Below are 17,645 nucleotides of genomic sequence, written 5' to 3'. Positions count from 1 at the left end.
ATTAAATTATAATTGATTATTTTAAACGAGAATGAACCGTTAATATTACATCAATAAACCTGTATCAGCTACCGTCTATAGAAGGCATTGACAAGACAGAGGTTCGGCAACGTTTTTCTCCATCTTTCTCCACTGCCATTATCATTATAACGTGGACCTCACCATAGGATATTATGTTCACATACTGACTAGATAATTTGAAATCACGTAGATCTGAGGCACTACCAAACAGAAAATTTACCGCATGTAATGGGAATGTAATGATAATGGTAATGGGAAATTTACCAGCGGTAAAGTCCCACTACAAAGAGAAATAACCTCAACTTTCAGTACGTAGAACTATATAGCGTTTTTAAGGCATCATCCATCACGGGGGGCGTAGCTCAGATGGTAGAGCGCTCGCTTAGCATGCGAGAGGTACCGGGATCGATACCCGGCGCCTCCAATTCTTTTTGTAGAATAATTTTGTTTCAAAACTGGTCCAGTTCTGTTTATCATCATCTTTTTACCTCATTTTTACAGCACAACAGTTTACTATTTAAATGTTATCAAATAAGACACAATTATGTTACAAATTCGGTAATGGTAATAGACTAATTTAGTTACAGTAAGGTTATTTTATTGTACTATTCGAAGTTTGTGAGTACATAAACTTTGATGGGTGTTACTGATTCTGTAGCGTATTTAAATCATCTAATCAATCTCGTTAGAATTTCTTCAACATACTATAATATTCTCTATATACAGTAATCCATTTCTTATAATTGAATTCTTTTAACAATAATTGGCTAGTTTTTTAAAATATATAATTTCCAACAATGCTCGAATTATGATATCGTTTTAAAAACAAAATCTTATAAAAATGTATTCACATCTCTTTCCATATAGGTGTCAGTTACAGGAAAATCTCGTTCAAATCTATTAAATTGTAATTGAATTGATCAAGGGTGCCCATCCCCCTCAAGGCCAATGACGCCCCCAATTTAGTACTGCATATCCAAATATACCAAATTTAGTAAACGAATACCAAACCCCCATTCCCCTTTCATTATTCATTATTTTCATTTAAACACTGGTGACTTTATGGGACTCCAACCTCCAAAAGAATATTGTTTTTGAACCCTCCTTCACCAGTAATATTTCATTGACACAGTCTCCGTTTAGTTATCGGTAACCTTTATTATATGTTTTTTTTTTTCTTTTTGTGTAGTTGAGAAGTTGATATTGTGGTAATTATTCATATTGAATGAAAAAGACTAAGAAATTGTCAAAAAACCACTGATTTATTGATAATTAGAAAGACTGACTTTGAAAGAGATAAAAGAGAGATTGACAATGGTGTAATAACCGAAACCGGTCTTTCTAATTATCAATAAATCAGTGGTTTTTGACAATTTCTTAGTCTTTTTCATTCAATATTTATTATATGTAACAATATTGATAGAATTTGAAATGTTTGGAAAATGTTAATACATTATTTTACAGCGAATAATTATTGAGACTGAAAGATGAAAACTAGAACTCACATCAATGTAACATCTCATTAGCAATACTAGACACCTAAATAAATCAAGATGTGCTGGGAATAGCGAACAGTGAAGCAATCAAGAAATGCTACTAAAAAAAACTTGTGACGCACTAGTAACAGAGCGATCCACCATCCACCTCATGCCCAATCATTCTTTCTCTTGTCAATCTCTCTCCGTCTTTCTCCCGCTACCAGTCAGAGCAACCACCAACCATTGAGCTGGTGGCGTTTGATAACAAGACAGATTATCAGGGCGACTAGAACACGTCCGGTCAAAGCACAAAGCTGTGCCAGTGTCACATAGTCTCAATCTCAATTCTCAGTTGCCTCTCGGCTTTTCAGCTCCACCCTCCTCCTACAACAGTATTTATTTTAAATGTTTTGTTGAATGCGCGTGTGATAGTGTGCAGGTGTAAGTGTTGTAGTTCGCAAGTTTTATTTTGTTTGTAAATGACAATTAATTTTAATACAGGACAGATTCAAGTGCAATCGGTTACTATTCACTATTTTTTATATTTGGGGATCCCTTTTCCAGTGATAGGTTTCTCGAAAATTATTTCGAAATTGTGAAAAGTTCCAACATCAGAAAGTAAAATAGAGTCGAGCTTCTGTAAATAATCCAACCATTTATTGATTATTTGATTTTGTGTGATTGATTATGAATGAGTATTATACCGGTGCTGTGCTAAAGATATAAATAGAAGTCTTTTTAACTTCATGAAAATTTCATTTTGGATAGGATGTGCTACTTCAAATTTATATTCTATTTATTTTTTATATTTATTCATTCATTGATACAATAAGTTCATAATCAAAATGATGGGAAGAGAAAAAAAAGGTAACCTTGTGCTATTCCTCTCCCAAATTTAGACAGAGTTACACATAGTCCGAAATAGGTTGTAGCTTGTAGTTCTTCACTTCACAGAATGTTCAGTCCTTAAATATGTTCACAAAGTAAATTTTCAAATTTAGATGCTCCGAAACAAAAAATAGAACATTCCTTTACATATGAATCAATTCACATAGGAGTAATTCACATAAGTGGAGTTTTGATTGAGACCATAAGTTTACTGGAATATACGAATACTACTCATTATCTATGTTTTGTAACTTTGACAAATTATAAATCCATTTCTAATTTGATCATGAGTCATCAATGCAAATTTAGTAGCTTGATTAATTAGTCACGGAGTACACTCTGATATAATATGAGTTCAGTTGAAAACGTTTTCTTTTCAAAACAGAAAAATTAGAACAAGGTCGCATAGCACGTGTGCAGGAAGTTAGCTGCTAGTTCGTGGAGCTTATTTTCATTCGGAGGTGTCAAAGGTCGGGAATTTGGCAGGCATGAATTATTGCTCCAGAAAGCTACACTCAATTGAGTTTTGTACTACTGAACAATATACAATATATTAACTTCGGAAAATGATAGACTGGTATAGCATTACCAAACTTGATATTTATAATTTTGCAATAACATTATGACCGTCATTAGATTTGAAATGGAATAATTATAATGGGGCAATTCATATGATCTCCAATTTCACATGAATATTAAATTTTTGCAGCACTTTTTCTACGATAAATTGTGAGAGTAAACAGATAATTTCCAATTTGAATTTTTTTCTAATATACATTATTTGTATTTTGTAAGTAGCCCGGAATTTTGGACTTTCGTGATTCCAATATAGCAGTAGGCTTATTTCTGCTATATAGAGAAGATCAAAATGTATCAGAATCTACAATAGCTTAAAACTCAACCCATTAACAATCAGAATATTCTGTAGTATTGAACATGACAATCATATTATATGGTACTCTTTTCCCTGTGAATGTACACGCGTGAGCACGATGTCAATTATAATTCATTTCAAGTATTGAGTAATTTATACAGAAATATCTATTCTATCATGATCACTTGTTTCTCCCTTGGAAATAGCGTTGGTGCAATACTTGATTTCGTTACTTTTCAGATATTTCATTTCAATATTTTCCATTTTCCAATCAGAAATCACTCGAATTTGAAGTAGACTTCCTTCCACCTTTCTTCACAACTTGTAGAATACTTAAATTTTTAAAATCACTATTTACAGAATACTTCAAAGAAATGAAATAACATTATTTTTGATTTATCAAAAGTCAAAGTTATTAGTTAAAAGTTTACACGGTCATGATTGATAAGGCGTGCTCTACTCTAGTTTGAAAATCGGGTGACGTTTCAAAGCAAGCAGTGTTTGTTGTTTGTTCAGCTAAAGAGTTCTCAAACAAAGCATTATCCCAGAGCGCTTCGCTCCCTCCCATTGATAACAGCTGAAAAACTGTTTGTACTCCTCTGCTACAGTGAATATTGATGGTACGTGATACAGCAATACTGTGTTCTTATGTGATTTAAATTTCGTGTAAATTAACCAAATGCTTTGAATTCTCCAATGTTTTGAAACGCTAGAAATCGTCCGAACTGAACATCGTTTCTGTGAGTGTTTATTTTTAGAAACTGGCTCTGTCAGCTAGACAGACGACACAAGTTGAATTTCAAATGAGCTAGCGAAATATAGCCAACCAACGAGAAAAGACTTTAGAGTTGTTCTGTTGTGGATTATGTGCCTTGTGCCACCAGTATCGTCTACCTTGGTTGTGAGACGCGGGAAAAAAATCGATAGCAGTCTATCGATCTTTGCTCGTTCGACTTTGTATCAAGATTATATTGGTGTTCGACCTAATTCCGCGGTAGTAAACGGTAGACGGTAGTTTAGTGCCTGCATCAGCTTAGAAGCTGTCGACGCTGTTTATTAGGTGAGTAAATACGCACTTTTTACATGATTTTTGTTTCCTATTTTAATTCTTGCTAGTTTCCAATTTTAATATTTTTTGTGATTGAATGGTATTGAGAAATGATTTCATATGCATAGAAAGATAGGAGTGATCATGTGGCGGTAGCTTATGAGGTTAGATTACTCATGCATGCTTGGAAATTTCCAATTTAGTACCGGTATTCGGTGTTGCATTTCCCAATATATTTCAAAATTTTATTGAGTTTGAGTTGCAATCGCACAGATAGTAGATTGTGATTGGCTGAAGATAATGTGGCTTGTGATTGTGAATCCAGGGTTTTCATTGGTGTAGAAGGGAGTTGTCAAAACTGGTGATAGTAAAGAATACATCCATACTCCATAGTGTCCATAGTGCAAAAGGAGATCTCGGGTTTACTTCTAACTAGAAAAACTACTAAAGAACACCTTTTTGACACAAACTTTGAATAGAGATTTTGAAAAATATGTTTACAATTACAAAATTATAAATGGATAAATTTATTAATTAATCAAACAATATTGGGGGAAGAAACTAGATCCCGCCCTGGTAGGTACATTTTCTGTTTGTTTTCTATTATTGGTTACTAGGCAACTGAAGCATGGGAAGAATGCAATTGATAATATTGTCCATCACGTTGTTGATAATATTGATAAATGTTGTTGCTGATACGTCCTGTGAATTTATCGGGAACTAGCAGGTAACCCGTGCTCCGCAAGGGTCTGTTTAAAACACAAATAAATTGAATTCTTTTATAGTTCCAAGCTGATATTGATAGTATAAACAACTATAATAATTTACAATAGAAAAACAATTTGATACAGCTTTCATACTACGTTTTTTTTTTAATATTTACAAGTAACACAGTGTCTAAACTACAACAAAGTTTATTTGTTTCAATTGAAATTGGAATTGATCAACAACATTGAAAATTTTATAAGAAGCTGTATTGGCTGATCGGAAGAAACTCCACCCTTTCGATCCGAAACAAAGTACTTCTGTACAAACAGATATTAAAGCCAGTATGGACGTATGGTAACTTTGGGGGTGTACCAAAGACAACAACATCAATGTCATACAAAGTTTTCAAAACAAAGTGCGAAGAAACATTGTGGATGCTCCTTGGTATGTCAGGAACAGCGATCTTCATAGAGACCTGCACGTCAACCTGGTGTCCACCGAGATCCAGAGGCATGCGGAGAGGCGATCCAGCTCCTACACAATGGAGGGTTGGTCCAGAGGCTCAAAAGGAGGAAACCGTTTGAAATGGTGTAGTGCTTGTTCAAGTAGTGTCCAGTGAAAGAGCAGAGCAGTGATTGTGTGAAGCTAGCTTCTATAGTGCAGTCAATAAGTGTACATATTAATTAAACAACAGCAGTAAGAGTTCCTAATGAGAAATTCACTGTTCAATGTTTCAAGTAGTATTTTAGGATAGAATAATTAGGTCATTAGTCTTTAGACTAGATGGCTATAGTATTGACCAATAGAAAAAAAACAACAATGAAAATAGGCCTGCTATAACCATCCTCGGTAAATTATTAAGGTTCTGCATGCAAATTTTCAAGTTAGTGGTTAGGCTTCCAGTTTGTTATACTTTGCTTGAGAGTGATCATAGATAAAATATTGTATTCAACAGTTTTATCTTTTTTCTTCTCCTTTTTCTTCTACTTCTGCTACTTCCTCTTTGAAATCTTCTTTTCACCATTGTGTGAAATCTCAATGCGAGGACAATAAAGGTAGTTATGATGGTATTTACGCTAAAAACTAGGTGTTCTTCGAAATACATGGAGCATTGTTATCATGGGTACCTGGAAATCCATTTGAGATAGAGCGCTCTACCTGGTCTCAGGTTGTGGTGGAGCACAGAAGTACGCCCCTGAATCCCATTTACCTAAAATTTCGGCGTATCTACTGTTTCAAGTAATATGCTAATACACTTTGAGTTCCTCAGTCACCCTGTTTTCAAGAGCCATGACCTCACCTTGCATACGAAGATTCGATTACTGAAGTGCTATGTGTACTCAGTACTGTTGTATGGTGTTGAATCATGGACTCTAAAGAAAAACACAGTAGCAAAGCTCCACGCATTTGAGTTATGGCTGTATAGGAGAATCCTGAGGATACCATGGACTGATAGGATTACCAATCAGGAGGTGTTGAGGAGGATGAATATGGCCCCAGAACTGGTTAACATAATAAAATTCAGGAAGTTGCAATACTTGGGCCACATAATGCGCAATAAGGGCAGATATGAGCTATTGCAAAGCATACTGCAGGGAAAAATAGAAGGCAGGAGAGCCCCAGGTCGAAGAAGAATATCCTGGCTGGCCAACCTGAGAGCCTGGTTTGGAAAAACCTCCATTCTATTGTTCCGGAGCGCAACTAACAAAGTCATCATAGCCAATATGATCACCAACGTTCGAAACGGACAGGCACCTTGAGAAGAAGAAGTCACCCTGTGAATCTTTCATTAATAACTGGCTCAGTAAATTTATTGAACCAATCAGGAAGATACATTTTTGCGGAAACAACCTTTTCTTCTGAGAATGATGTCCACGTAAGCTCCATGCTTGTAGCTGAATGATGGGAAGGATGATGATGATGAGTCATGAGGTTGTTGACTATGGATTTAGTGGATCTTCAGCTTTATTTATTTATTTTTTGATACAATTACAAATCATATAAATATGATCGGGATAGTGAGTTTCAAACCACCGGAGAGTTTTAAACCACGGGAGAGCGATTTATTTATTTATTTTTATTTTAGTCCCACAATAAATAAAACTATTTAGCGGATTAGTTGGTGTAGTCGGTTTCTCAAGCGGTTATCTATTGAACAGAAGTAGCAGGCGTAAATGTCTAATGCCTGCAGAGCGATAAGAAAGCAGCATGAGCCAACTGATGCCCAAATTATCGATCTTGGAAGCGTTTCCAGAACAGACTTCTCACCTCTCTCACCTATCTATCTCACCTACACAATAAAATATGTGTAAGTAAATGTTTAAAAAAGTCCATTCAACATGTCGAAAGTAAACAATTTTAAAAAAGGGAACTTAGATTTATATTTATCAAAAAACTCTCAATAGTCAGAAATAATAATTTTTTTTCAATTACTTGATAATGGCATCTTGGCCGAAACAAATCAAATCAAATCCCTTTTATTTTGAGATCATCATAAATGACACTTTACATTAATATAAAATTTTGTAGATAATAATCTTATCCAACTAGGATTTAACAAAACAAAATGAATTTTGTTACAATCATACAAAATTATGAATCACTATAATTGGTCAAAACAAAAATACTACTTGCTTTATTATAAAACATTTGTTTGCAAGTAGGAATCTCTTGTGAAAACATTTTTATTAGTGCTACTACATTCACTTGCAGATTCACTCACAATTCAACATGTCCTAAGTAAACAATTTTGAAAAAGGGTACTTCGATTTATATTTTTTATTTCAACTCTCAATAGATATGTATTGCCAGAAAATATTATTGGTAGGATTGCGTTTGATTCACTAATGATTTCAATACACTTCCATGCTCTATCGTGTATGAGTCATTGAGTTTCGTTGAATAGGGCACCCATTGGGGCTGTTTAAATTGTAAGGTAGACTGGATTTTAGACATGCATTATATCAATTGGAAGCTTATCAACTCTATTTCCTGGAGAAATATTATTAAAATCTCCTCTTTTTTTTCAACGACAGACAAAACTTTAATTTAATTGTGGAATAGTTATTAGTACAGCAATATTATGGTGTGATATTACTTACTGCTGAAACATATTTAATATAATATTATCAACATCCATATAAATTCATATGCGTAATATTCTGATTGAATAAATTTTAATGACTAATAGTACAACTGTATTTGTACAACAGACTAATGACTCTTTCAAATAACTGTGAAATCGGGTCACAAAGAATAAAACCTTATGAAAGATTGAACCTGAAGATTTACTATATTCACCAGAATGAATAGAAGAAAAAGCTGTGTCTGATCACAGCTTCTTCGATCTATTTTGGATGTATGAAAAATTCAACAAAACTGAAACCGTAGCGCATTGTTCTTGTGAGTGTGATTTTTATCAATTTATTCAATGAAACTGAATTTAAATTCAGCTTATTGCGTCATGTGAATAATCTTAGGCGCCTCTATTGGGAATTGTCAGAATAATTGTTGATGGAATTTATTAGAAAATTATCTCAGCTGTCATAACGTTGTCCATTTATGGAATGAAAAGCATAAAGGTCAGATCTAATAATAGAATGGAGTATAATATGCTGGCTGCTGTCAGCAGCAAATAATCTTCCATCTCTCTCTATAGTTATGATCGGCAATCAAATGTTTGTCTATTAAAAATTATGTGCATGTTTAGAAGAGGCTTTTGTACACGGAAATGATGGAATTACTCAAGAGTATGAGTTTAGAGCAAGAGTATGATGAGTATGAGTATGAGAGTATGAGTATGAGTTCATGATGATTAAGATGAATGATGATTTTGTATCAAGAGGCAATGGAGCTCGCAACTCCAAACTTATGAAGAATGGTGCAGGGAAACGGGATCATTGAAATTTTGTTCGATTGATTGAAGTGTACTTTTAATGAAAATTCAATATTTTGTAAGCCTAACACCTGACTCAGATGTTATTGAAGGGTTTACTGAGTAATAACTGGTATTTGTGCTTCATTGAAATCCACCTCCTCACTAAGCGTTTACCCTTATGCATGTTTTGTGTGCCCACAACGAAAGTTTATAAGGTTTTCAGCTCCCATTGGGAGGATTCCTTCCCTTCCTCAAGTTATGAAAAATTATTTTTGCGTAAATCCAGATCTGAAAACTCTTAATAAGAAAGTCAGTATATTTGAAATTAACCGCGAAAGATGACGATTTTGAGAAAACCACTATCTGATCTCTCAGTTGAAATTGGACAACTTGAAGATTTCACGTATGTGAGAATGGAGCTGCAACCAAAAGAAGCTATTCAGTAGCAACCAACATAGCCACAAAAATAGAGCAATAGAAATAGATCAATACACTATATTCTGACATGATTTTTATCGTTAAAATTGAATTATTTGAGTAACTGAAAAGCTACTTATTCAAATGGATTTATAAAGGAAATGGATTGATAGACATATCAATTACTTGTGAAGTGTTTGAGAATTCGCTGTGAGTAATCTGTAATTGGGTTGGATGTTATATAGTAAGAATCCTTCTGAGTGATCTAATTCTAATTCCCATTCCCATTGAGAATGGGATTTAAACACGCCAAATGACTTAAATAATGCTGTTGTTAAAAACCTTTGATCACTCACTTTATTGAATTTGGCTAGATAGAAACAATTTCCCAATAATGTTAAAAGAATGTTAGAAACCAGGTTTCCAACAAAATATAGAATATCAAAATATCACTTAATAACAGAATAATTTATTGGGTTCATGATTATTACTACTGCACCGTATTGTATTATTCATGATATTCTGGGAAGTATCCTGCACTATAGTGAGGTGCACGTTATTATGGCAGTGGAGAAAGATAGGAGAAAAACGTTGCCGAACCTCTGTTTTGTCAATGCCTTCTATAGACTGTAGCAGATGTTCTGGTACTGTTCATTCTCGTTTAAAATAATAAATTGTATTTTATCAAGCAATAAATTATATTTTTTAATAATTTCATAATGAATTTACATAATAATTAAGGTGAAATATTTGGTTAATTAATTATTAGTTCTACATTGTTAAAAGACGTTCTGGCAACAGAACAAAGTGAGAAAGAGATAGAGCTTTCCGCTTTGTTGAATGAAAGACAAGGATAGCAATATAATTGCTAATCAAACACTGCCATTAAACCAAGTGGACCTCACTATACCAAGTCGTTATAGATTGAATTTTCTCATAATCTTTATAACCTTATGCACTTCAGAAGAATTATAGCAATTTTGAGATTCACATTAATATTTTATTTGGAGCTCCATGATTATTTAAACTCCTTTCATAAAAGTAGTCTCATTTCGAGTTGTATATTTTTTACAGTATTTATATTTCATATGTATTGCAAGAGTTTCCACTCAATGAAATCCACCTAGAATATACGCTCTTCAGTGAGGTTCACCTTATAGTTATAATGGTAGTATTTGTTTAACATTGGTGTTGTTATCCTTGTTTATCATTTGTCAAAGCAGATAGTGCTATCCTTCTCTAGCTCCGCAATGTTACCAGCTAGTTATTCAATAACGAAGAAACATAATTAAATTACACAATAAAAAATCTTAATTATGAAGATTTATATTAAATAATTGAAAAATGCATTTTCTTGACGAAAGATGTATTACTGTACACATTTTTTAGCTCAGAGATAGACCACAAGATCAAAAGTTATCAGAAGTAGGTTGTAAATAATATTCCTCAACACGTTTGAAAAATGAAAATCAATTTTCAAATGAAATATCACAATTTTTCCAACAGTGCTACTCCAATAATTATTGTGTAATAAAATTACAACGTTCAATAAGTTCACCGTCAACAAATTTCATGCACAGTCAGCATGCCTGGCGTCTATTTTCATTATTATTCTCACACGGCAACGGCTCAACACAATGCGAAAGAAATAGCATTGTTACAATTTTATTTTTAGCCGCGTATTGTATACGACCACTCGGCTGAACATGTTTATTATCTGTGTTGAACAGTTTTGTTGTTCTGCGGTGGGGAAGTTGAAGTTTCGCGCGATTCACTAGTGAGAATTCCGCGTAGGGATATTTCGATTGCGAAGGGAATCTGTGAAGTTATCCGGTTGGCAGCAGTGTTGGGCATGCGCAGAAACGATTTCGGAATGTAATCAACAGGCTGTTCGAGTGTTCGTTGAGTTGTAGTGGTTAGTTTTTGATGCCCTCGTGTGTTTATGTCGGTTCGAGTTGTAGTGTAGTAAAGTAGCCTAGCCTTGTAGAATTTCAGCGTGTTCTCCTCAAATTCTTCTTCACTTCAGTTCGGTGTCAGTGCATGCATGCAAGTGTTCAGTGATATTTGAAACTTGAACCGACGTTTTGTGCCTTCAATGTACCTTCCAAGTACCTGTATCTTCGAGTTTTTGCGGTCTTCCAAGTAATTGATTAGGTACTCATTGTAATAGATAGCCTACAGCTCAACAGTTCAGGATAGTTCTAGGCAAATAATATGTGATTTGCTAGTAACATGCTCAACGTTTGATAGATATCCACAAAAAATTGTAATAATAGTTTTCAAATTGCATTTTATAGCAAATTTTCAAAAACAGTGCTGGCTCAAATAGAATTATTGTTGATATCATTCATTCATAATATTATTGTATCATCAGTGAAGATTGCATAGGTGCTTCACATTAGCTCAAGTGCTTTTTGAAACTTGTATTTATAAATAAATACTTGAGTTTTAGTCGTGTCGTAGTGAAGATGTTATGTCTTGTTTTTGCGGTGAAGTCGTTATCATTTTCTTCTGTGCTGTAATTGAATAATTTTAGAATTTAGATAAGCTACCGTAGTTGTTTTACTATAGTCAGTGATTATTATTTTGGTGTGAAAGAACCTCACCCCGAAGTCTATGCGCGTCTGCTTTGACTCTCTATGCTTCGCGTCGAACCGTCTTGCAGAGGACGGCGACGACGAAAATAACCAGGAGGCAGTGATTGTCAAGGATATCTCGGTTATCACTTCCGAAGGTTAGTTGGTATCACATATTTGTGTTGAAAATTAAATCCTCTCACAATTTCCTTATAAGTGACTCTTCAACTTTTTCAAACATTAAACGCCAAATTTTCCTTTCACGAGTAGAATGAAGGTGATTCATTAATGTTTGAAAAAATGAAAGATTTATCATTTATGTCTATATTTGAATACATTATTATGGTGAGATTATCATTATAAAGTCAGTGGAAGAGATAAGACGACAGTGCTGCTGATTCTCCACGTTACTACAGCTTTCTTTATGGGATAGTTGTGATTAAAGTTATTTCTGTATACTATGTATTTTTTTCATCGTGTTTATAGCACCCAGTTACTTAACTTTTTATTATTTTCATACTTTTTATAGTACATGACTCAAGTTTCCTCACTTTTCTTATATCCATTCATCAATACAGGCCGATAGCTATTGTCAGAGCTCCTGTAAGTTAATAAATAATAATGATTGAACGAAAATCCAAATAAAATGCTGTAAACCACCTCAGTCAAAACGATTACTTCGTTTAATAATTATCATTCATTAATTAGCATTTGAATAAATGCAATTTCCCATTAATTTCCATATCCTGTAAGTTCTATTCCAAGATACTAATTCAATAAATTCTGGTTTTTTGTTTATAACTGGCCAGGCATTTGTTTTACGAATTCTCGTGGCTAGCTTTTTGTTGAATAGCTCTGTTTATGTTATTATTTGAATTCTAGTGACAATAGTTGAAAAATTGCTTTTTTGGTAGGCTTGATAACATTTATTTTTATCATTCTATTAGTATACCGGTAGTTGAAAAAATCATATTGATAATAAAATACTATAGCCCTATTAAATGTATAAGTGAAAATGTTTGCAAATTTGCATAAACCTATTAGTCATTCGACTATTGTATATAAAATACTATTAAATGCTTCAATTTAATGGATTCGTGATTTATTGAAGGATTGTGATATAGGTAGACTTACTGCATTGAATAATGTACCCTACTGATTCCACTTTCTTTACACTTCCACCTCTAATTTTTAGTCAAGTTTGATTCCCCTTTGTTAAACGAACCAAGGAGGTTTAGTAATCGGTCATTGATCAGAATTTTATTAGTCATAATGATGAGAGTATTATTCAATACTATTATTCTTGTCATTTTTCATGCAATGATAAATTTCCACAAGTGATGCAAAATTTATAATTGCATTGTGTGTAATATTCAATACGGTTCATGTTTTTTCTCAGAAATAAATTTTCCAATATTACTGAATTACTGTTTCCAGAAACAATCTGCACTGGTGAGTTTTCATTCTTAATGTGTGTAAATTATTGTAATGAAATACCCAATGAGTTTCATCGTGTTAAACTAGTCATGGAGAGATGGAGTGATGATTGGAAAAAATTGATAAGAGAAGAAATTGTTTCTACTATATATACCATAATGTTGGTAATCTTTATATCAGGACCAGAGAGCATAGAATGTAATAGATTATTTTGAATTGAATACTCCTACTGTATGATTAGGACCTATATTTATAAACATCCTGTTTCCATCATTTTCTGAAAAACAATCATTGAAGAAAAACTGGTCGGATTAGTGAATGTGATTGTTATCAGGGCAATTTTGTCACTTTCTTCACTTCCAGTAAATAAGTGAAATTCGTACTAACGTGTTGTGTTGAAAGAGCGGAGGATGAATAGTGCTAATTACTGGCTGTAGTTTTAAACTGGCTCTATAAATAAACTGGCAACATTTGCGCTCTCTGCAATTGAGATTCCAAACTGGGAGCAAGAGAGTGTCAGTGCCGCAGCCGCATGTGTGGGATGTGTGTTATCTAATCAAATGGAGCAAGCATTGACCCGTTGCTTCAGAAAAAGTGGACTTTCTCAATGAATGTATGACCACAATAAACTCTAACCTAATTAACAATATTAAACTCCCCTCCCTCTCCACCACCTACTTCCCTTATTTTTTATCATCACCAATATAACTAGTAGAATAAATCATTATGTCGAGGAATGAAGTATGATAGAAAAAACACATTCAGACCAACAATTTAACTTCTGTTCCAATTTTTTTAATCTTTATCTCTCTGCTTGTCATATTTTTAGAAATAATGAATGAATTAGTTAAAATGGGAAACAACGTGTTAATCATTATAATTGAGCGCTCAATATTTAAAAATAGTTACTAAATGGTATGATTTACTTAGAGGTTATTAAAAGAGGAAAACAAGAATATCCTACGATTTTAACTAAACTTGACAATTTCAATTTTCTCAGTTAATTTATTATTAACATTCGTAAGTGAATTGTGAATTCATAGAATTACATAGTACAGAAAGCCGTAAAAAGGTAAGGAGGTATGCTACCTCCACTGTCATTTTTGCTCTTTACACTTTCCTACGTGCTCTTCTAACATTGGAATTTTTCGAAAAATTCACTATTATATTTCCTGTTTTTGAAGGGAAGCGACTAGAAACTAGATGCTACTTCAAATGACTGATATGACTACTTCTTGTCTCTAACCTTCAAATAAATTTCTAATGTTGGCATGATCAGTTAGTAGACTCAGAGTGTACTGTATAGAATGAAGCACAGCATGAACATTCTGTAAGACCATATCACATTGCTAGAGGCAATATCATAGGAATAAAAAAAACAGAATCATAGTACGATAAAACGAATATTGTATTGTCCAAGAAAAACTTTCTCAAATACAAGAAAAAATTAATTAATTGCAACATTCCAATATTCTCGTCTATGGGTTAGATTCGACAACTAATTCTCAATTACAACAACCGTCCTCTCAACAACTGAATAAAATTTATCTGTATTGCGTTAGCTTTTGAAAGATAATAAGCTATGCTTAGAACAAGTTTTTTCTTCATTATTTATTATTGGCATACCTGCTTATCAATTATAAATTCCTCTCGTGCTTCTTTAGAAAAGTGCATTCGCCGACAGATATGTGATGAGAATATTGTAACAATATTGTTGATTTAATTTTTTTAATTAAAATTTTATTTGTTAGACGTCTCAGTATGAAGTGATGATGATAAAGATGTCCTAATGAGTTGTTGAGCGTGTTCAGTTGAGTTCGCTTCTGGTTGATCCGTTGTGGAATTTGTGAAGAATTATCATTTGAAACCAGTTTCAACGTTTCCTAATAACCTGAAAGCTGGTAGCTAAGCTTTTGTCTTAAGATACAATATAAATACATCGTTAATATAGAATGTTATAAAAAACATGAAACCCAAATAATATTTTATCTCAAGGGTTTAGTTTAATATGAAATTTCTCAATCGTAGTAGTTACACAAACATTTCACAGTTCCACTGTAATGCATCGGTTCTGTCCAAAGATTAAAACTGTGTTTTCAAGCTTGAAAACAATTTTTATAAACTATTTTCAATATTCGACTATATTATCTGCTGATAGTGATTGTAAACTATTATATCTGTGATGTGTGCCGATGTGCATCGTTATTATTTTGATCCTTTCAAATTATGCAGTAAAACCCATTGAAACTTGTAATTTTTCTCATGTAAATTATTCGAACTAATAAACTAAATGTTCCAAATGAACCTATTCGCAATCTCAGACTGAATATTGTGAAAAGAATTACTTTCAAATAAGTATTGATTCGAAACAAATTCTGTACTATATATATTGTAAAATCTGAGGATGCACTTCAATACTCATGATATTTGAATTTGATTCATTCTGAAATCCTTGTAATAAACTTCCAGTCATATTTGATTGTTTGGTCAATGACTTGACGGAATATCAGAAGAGCAGCCGATCCCATGAATTAGAAATGATAAAAATCAATACTGAACTACGTGAACAGACTGTCCACAGATCACTAACTACAGTGCTAGGACCTGTCCAATGACAGTTTGCAGTACTGTACTGAGACCAGTATTCAAATATTTTTCATCTTGAATTAGTTTGAAAACAGTAGAATTTCCATAATATTTAAAATACAATTATTGAATAGAATAACTTTCTGACTGTATGTGAGGAAGAATTCACTGATTATTCATTAATCTGCAATATAAATAATTATTATCAATAATTTCTCCGATTGCCAATGAATTGCAAACAGAGGAGTTTATTTACAAAATGTATACATAATAATTATAAAATACATAGAAGTTGATAATAATAAACTTAGTACTAATTATGATACCCCACTATAATACTATGTGTTGGGTGATCATATTATTTTTCTGAAACTGTATAAATAATTTTAAAAAATTAGTTAGTTTGTTAGTTATTATGCTCAAATGATTTGACTCATCGGTTTAAGACGTTAGAATAGATTTAAAATAAATCTGATTTAGTTTAATGCAATGATCATCATAATCAGTAATAGCCAAATGAATAACAATGTTTTGTAGAGGAATCTAGGCTCTTCATCTCACCTGACGTCAGGTTTTGTGGACTGAATAGGCGATGGGTTCCTTCGCCCTTTTAAAAGCCCTTCGACCTTCATCCGCATCCTGACAAGGGTTTGCTTTTTCTAAAAAAAACTCACCTCCACAGGTTGTCACGTGACTTTATTTACAAACTCTCCTGTTTATCCACCCTACAACTATTTATAGATCTTTGCTTCCCCTCGAGAACTCTTGAGTTTGGGAATCCTTTTGAGTCCGAAAATAAAAAGGCCCTCGGAGTATTTTATTTTCAATCATTATAATCATCTACATGATGACCTCCGATAACTGTATTTACTTTGCAATGTTCTTGTTTATATCCTTTGCAAAGATAACTCCTGGTTCCCTCTCTACAATGTCCGGCTGACTCGTCTTATCAAATTGTCTTCCTGTATTTGAACATATTTAACTGTATATTTTATACTTTTTCTGTATTGTAATACATTCATTAATTAATATTTATGATATCAATCCATATATTAATTAGGCAATTAATTTGTTGAGTAAAATCAAAGTCGACCAAAAATTCTCCTCTCCTGGGCTGATAATGTGACATTAAAGTAATTTGTTGTTTCACTACTTCACTTAGGTGTACTATCAATGATTTTATAATGGTTGCTGTGAATATTGATATTGAATCTTGGTTGATTGATTGATATATCTGCCAAATTTCAAATCCAAAGATATTCCTACTTATTGATTTCCAGAGAAAAATCTCAATTTCCACGAACTGAACTGGATATTTTCAGTACAAGAAGAAGATTATTAATCCTCTATAATTTGTTATCTGTGATTCCAGATTATCAAGTTGTTTGTAAAAAATGATGTGGTCAACTTTTCAATGATTTTTACAAAAATGATTAATATCTACTTCATTATACTGTAATAGGTAAAGTACTTTATTATTTCCTATTTATCCTATCTGCTAGATGTAATGATAAAATTGAAGGAACCTGTTTTTCGATAATAAAATGAGTGGAATTCCTTTCTGTGCTCCTTGTGAGAGGAAGAGAGCAATGTCTGGGGTGTGTTGGTGAATAAATAAGAAGAAAAGCCCTTCCTCAACTTTATTTATAGACACTCCGTAGGAAGACATACCTAGCTATTTGGCTGCTTCGGCTTCACCTGAGTGAGTGTATGTGTATGCGTGCTTACGCCTTGA

General features: G+C 33.1%; 1 protein-coding gene and 1 non-coding gene across 4 annotated transcripts in view; both read left to right on the top strand.

Moving 5' to 3' along the window:
* The first annotated feature begins 372 nt into the window (after nt 1–372).
* Nucleotides 373–445, top strand: Trnaa-agc. The gene has a single exon. It is a non-coding gene; the product is annotated as a tRNA-Ala (tRNA).
* A 1,360-nt stretch (nt 446–1,805) lies between these two features.
* The window catches only part of LOC111048384 (cGMP-dependent protein kinase, isozyme 2 forms cD4/T1/T3A/T3B), a 205,891-nt gene continuing 190,051 nt past the window's right edge, over nt 1,806–17,645 (top strand). Inside the window, exons 1-2 of one of the 3 annotated variants that reach the window (XM_039442433.1) lie at nt 1,806–1,940; nt 3,622–4,321. Coding sequence is in view for 1 of the 3 variants with exons in the window: in XM_039442426.1 (XP_039298360.1) it covers nt 11,928–12,045 (118 nt within the window). In the remaining 2 variants the exon portion in view is untranslated. Of the gene's footprint in view, nt 2,139–3,621; nt 4,322–11,197; nt 12,046–17,645 lie in introns of those variants that run through there. The other 2 variants (XM_039442430.1, XM_039442426.1) reach the window with 2 other exon arrangements.

This window comes from Nilaparvata lugens, chromosome 1, assembly GCF_014356525.2.
Source record: "Nilaparvata lugens isolate BPH chromosome 1, ASM1435652v1, whole genome shotgun sequence".
NCBI lineage: Eukaryota > Metazoa > Arthropoda > Insecta > Hemiptera > Delphacidae > Nilaparvata > Nilaparvata lugens.
Note: the sequence above shows the minus strand (reverse complement) of the source record. Positions and strands in the feature narration are given on the sequence as shown.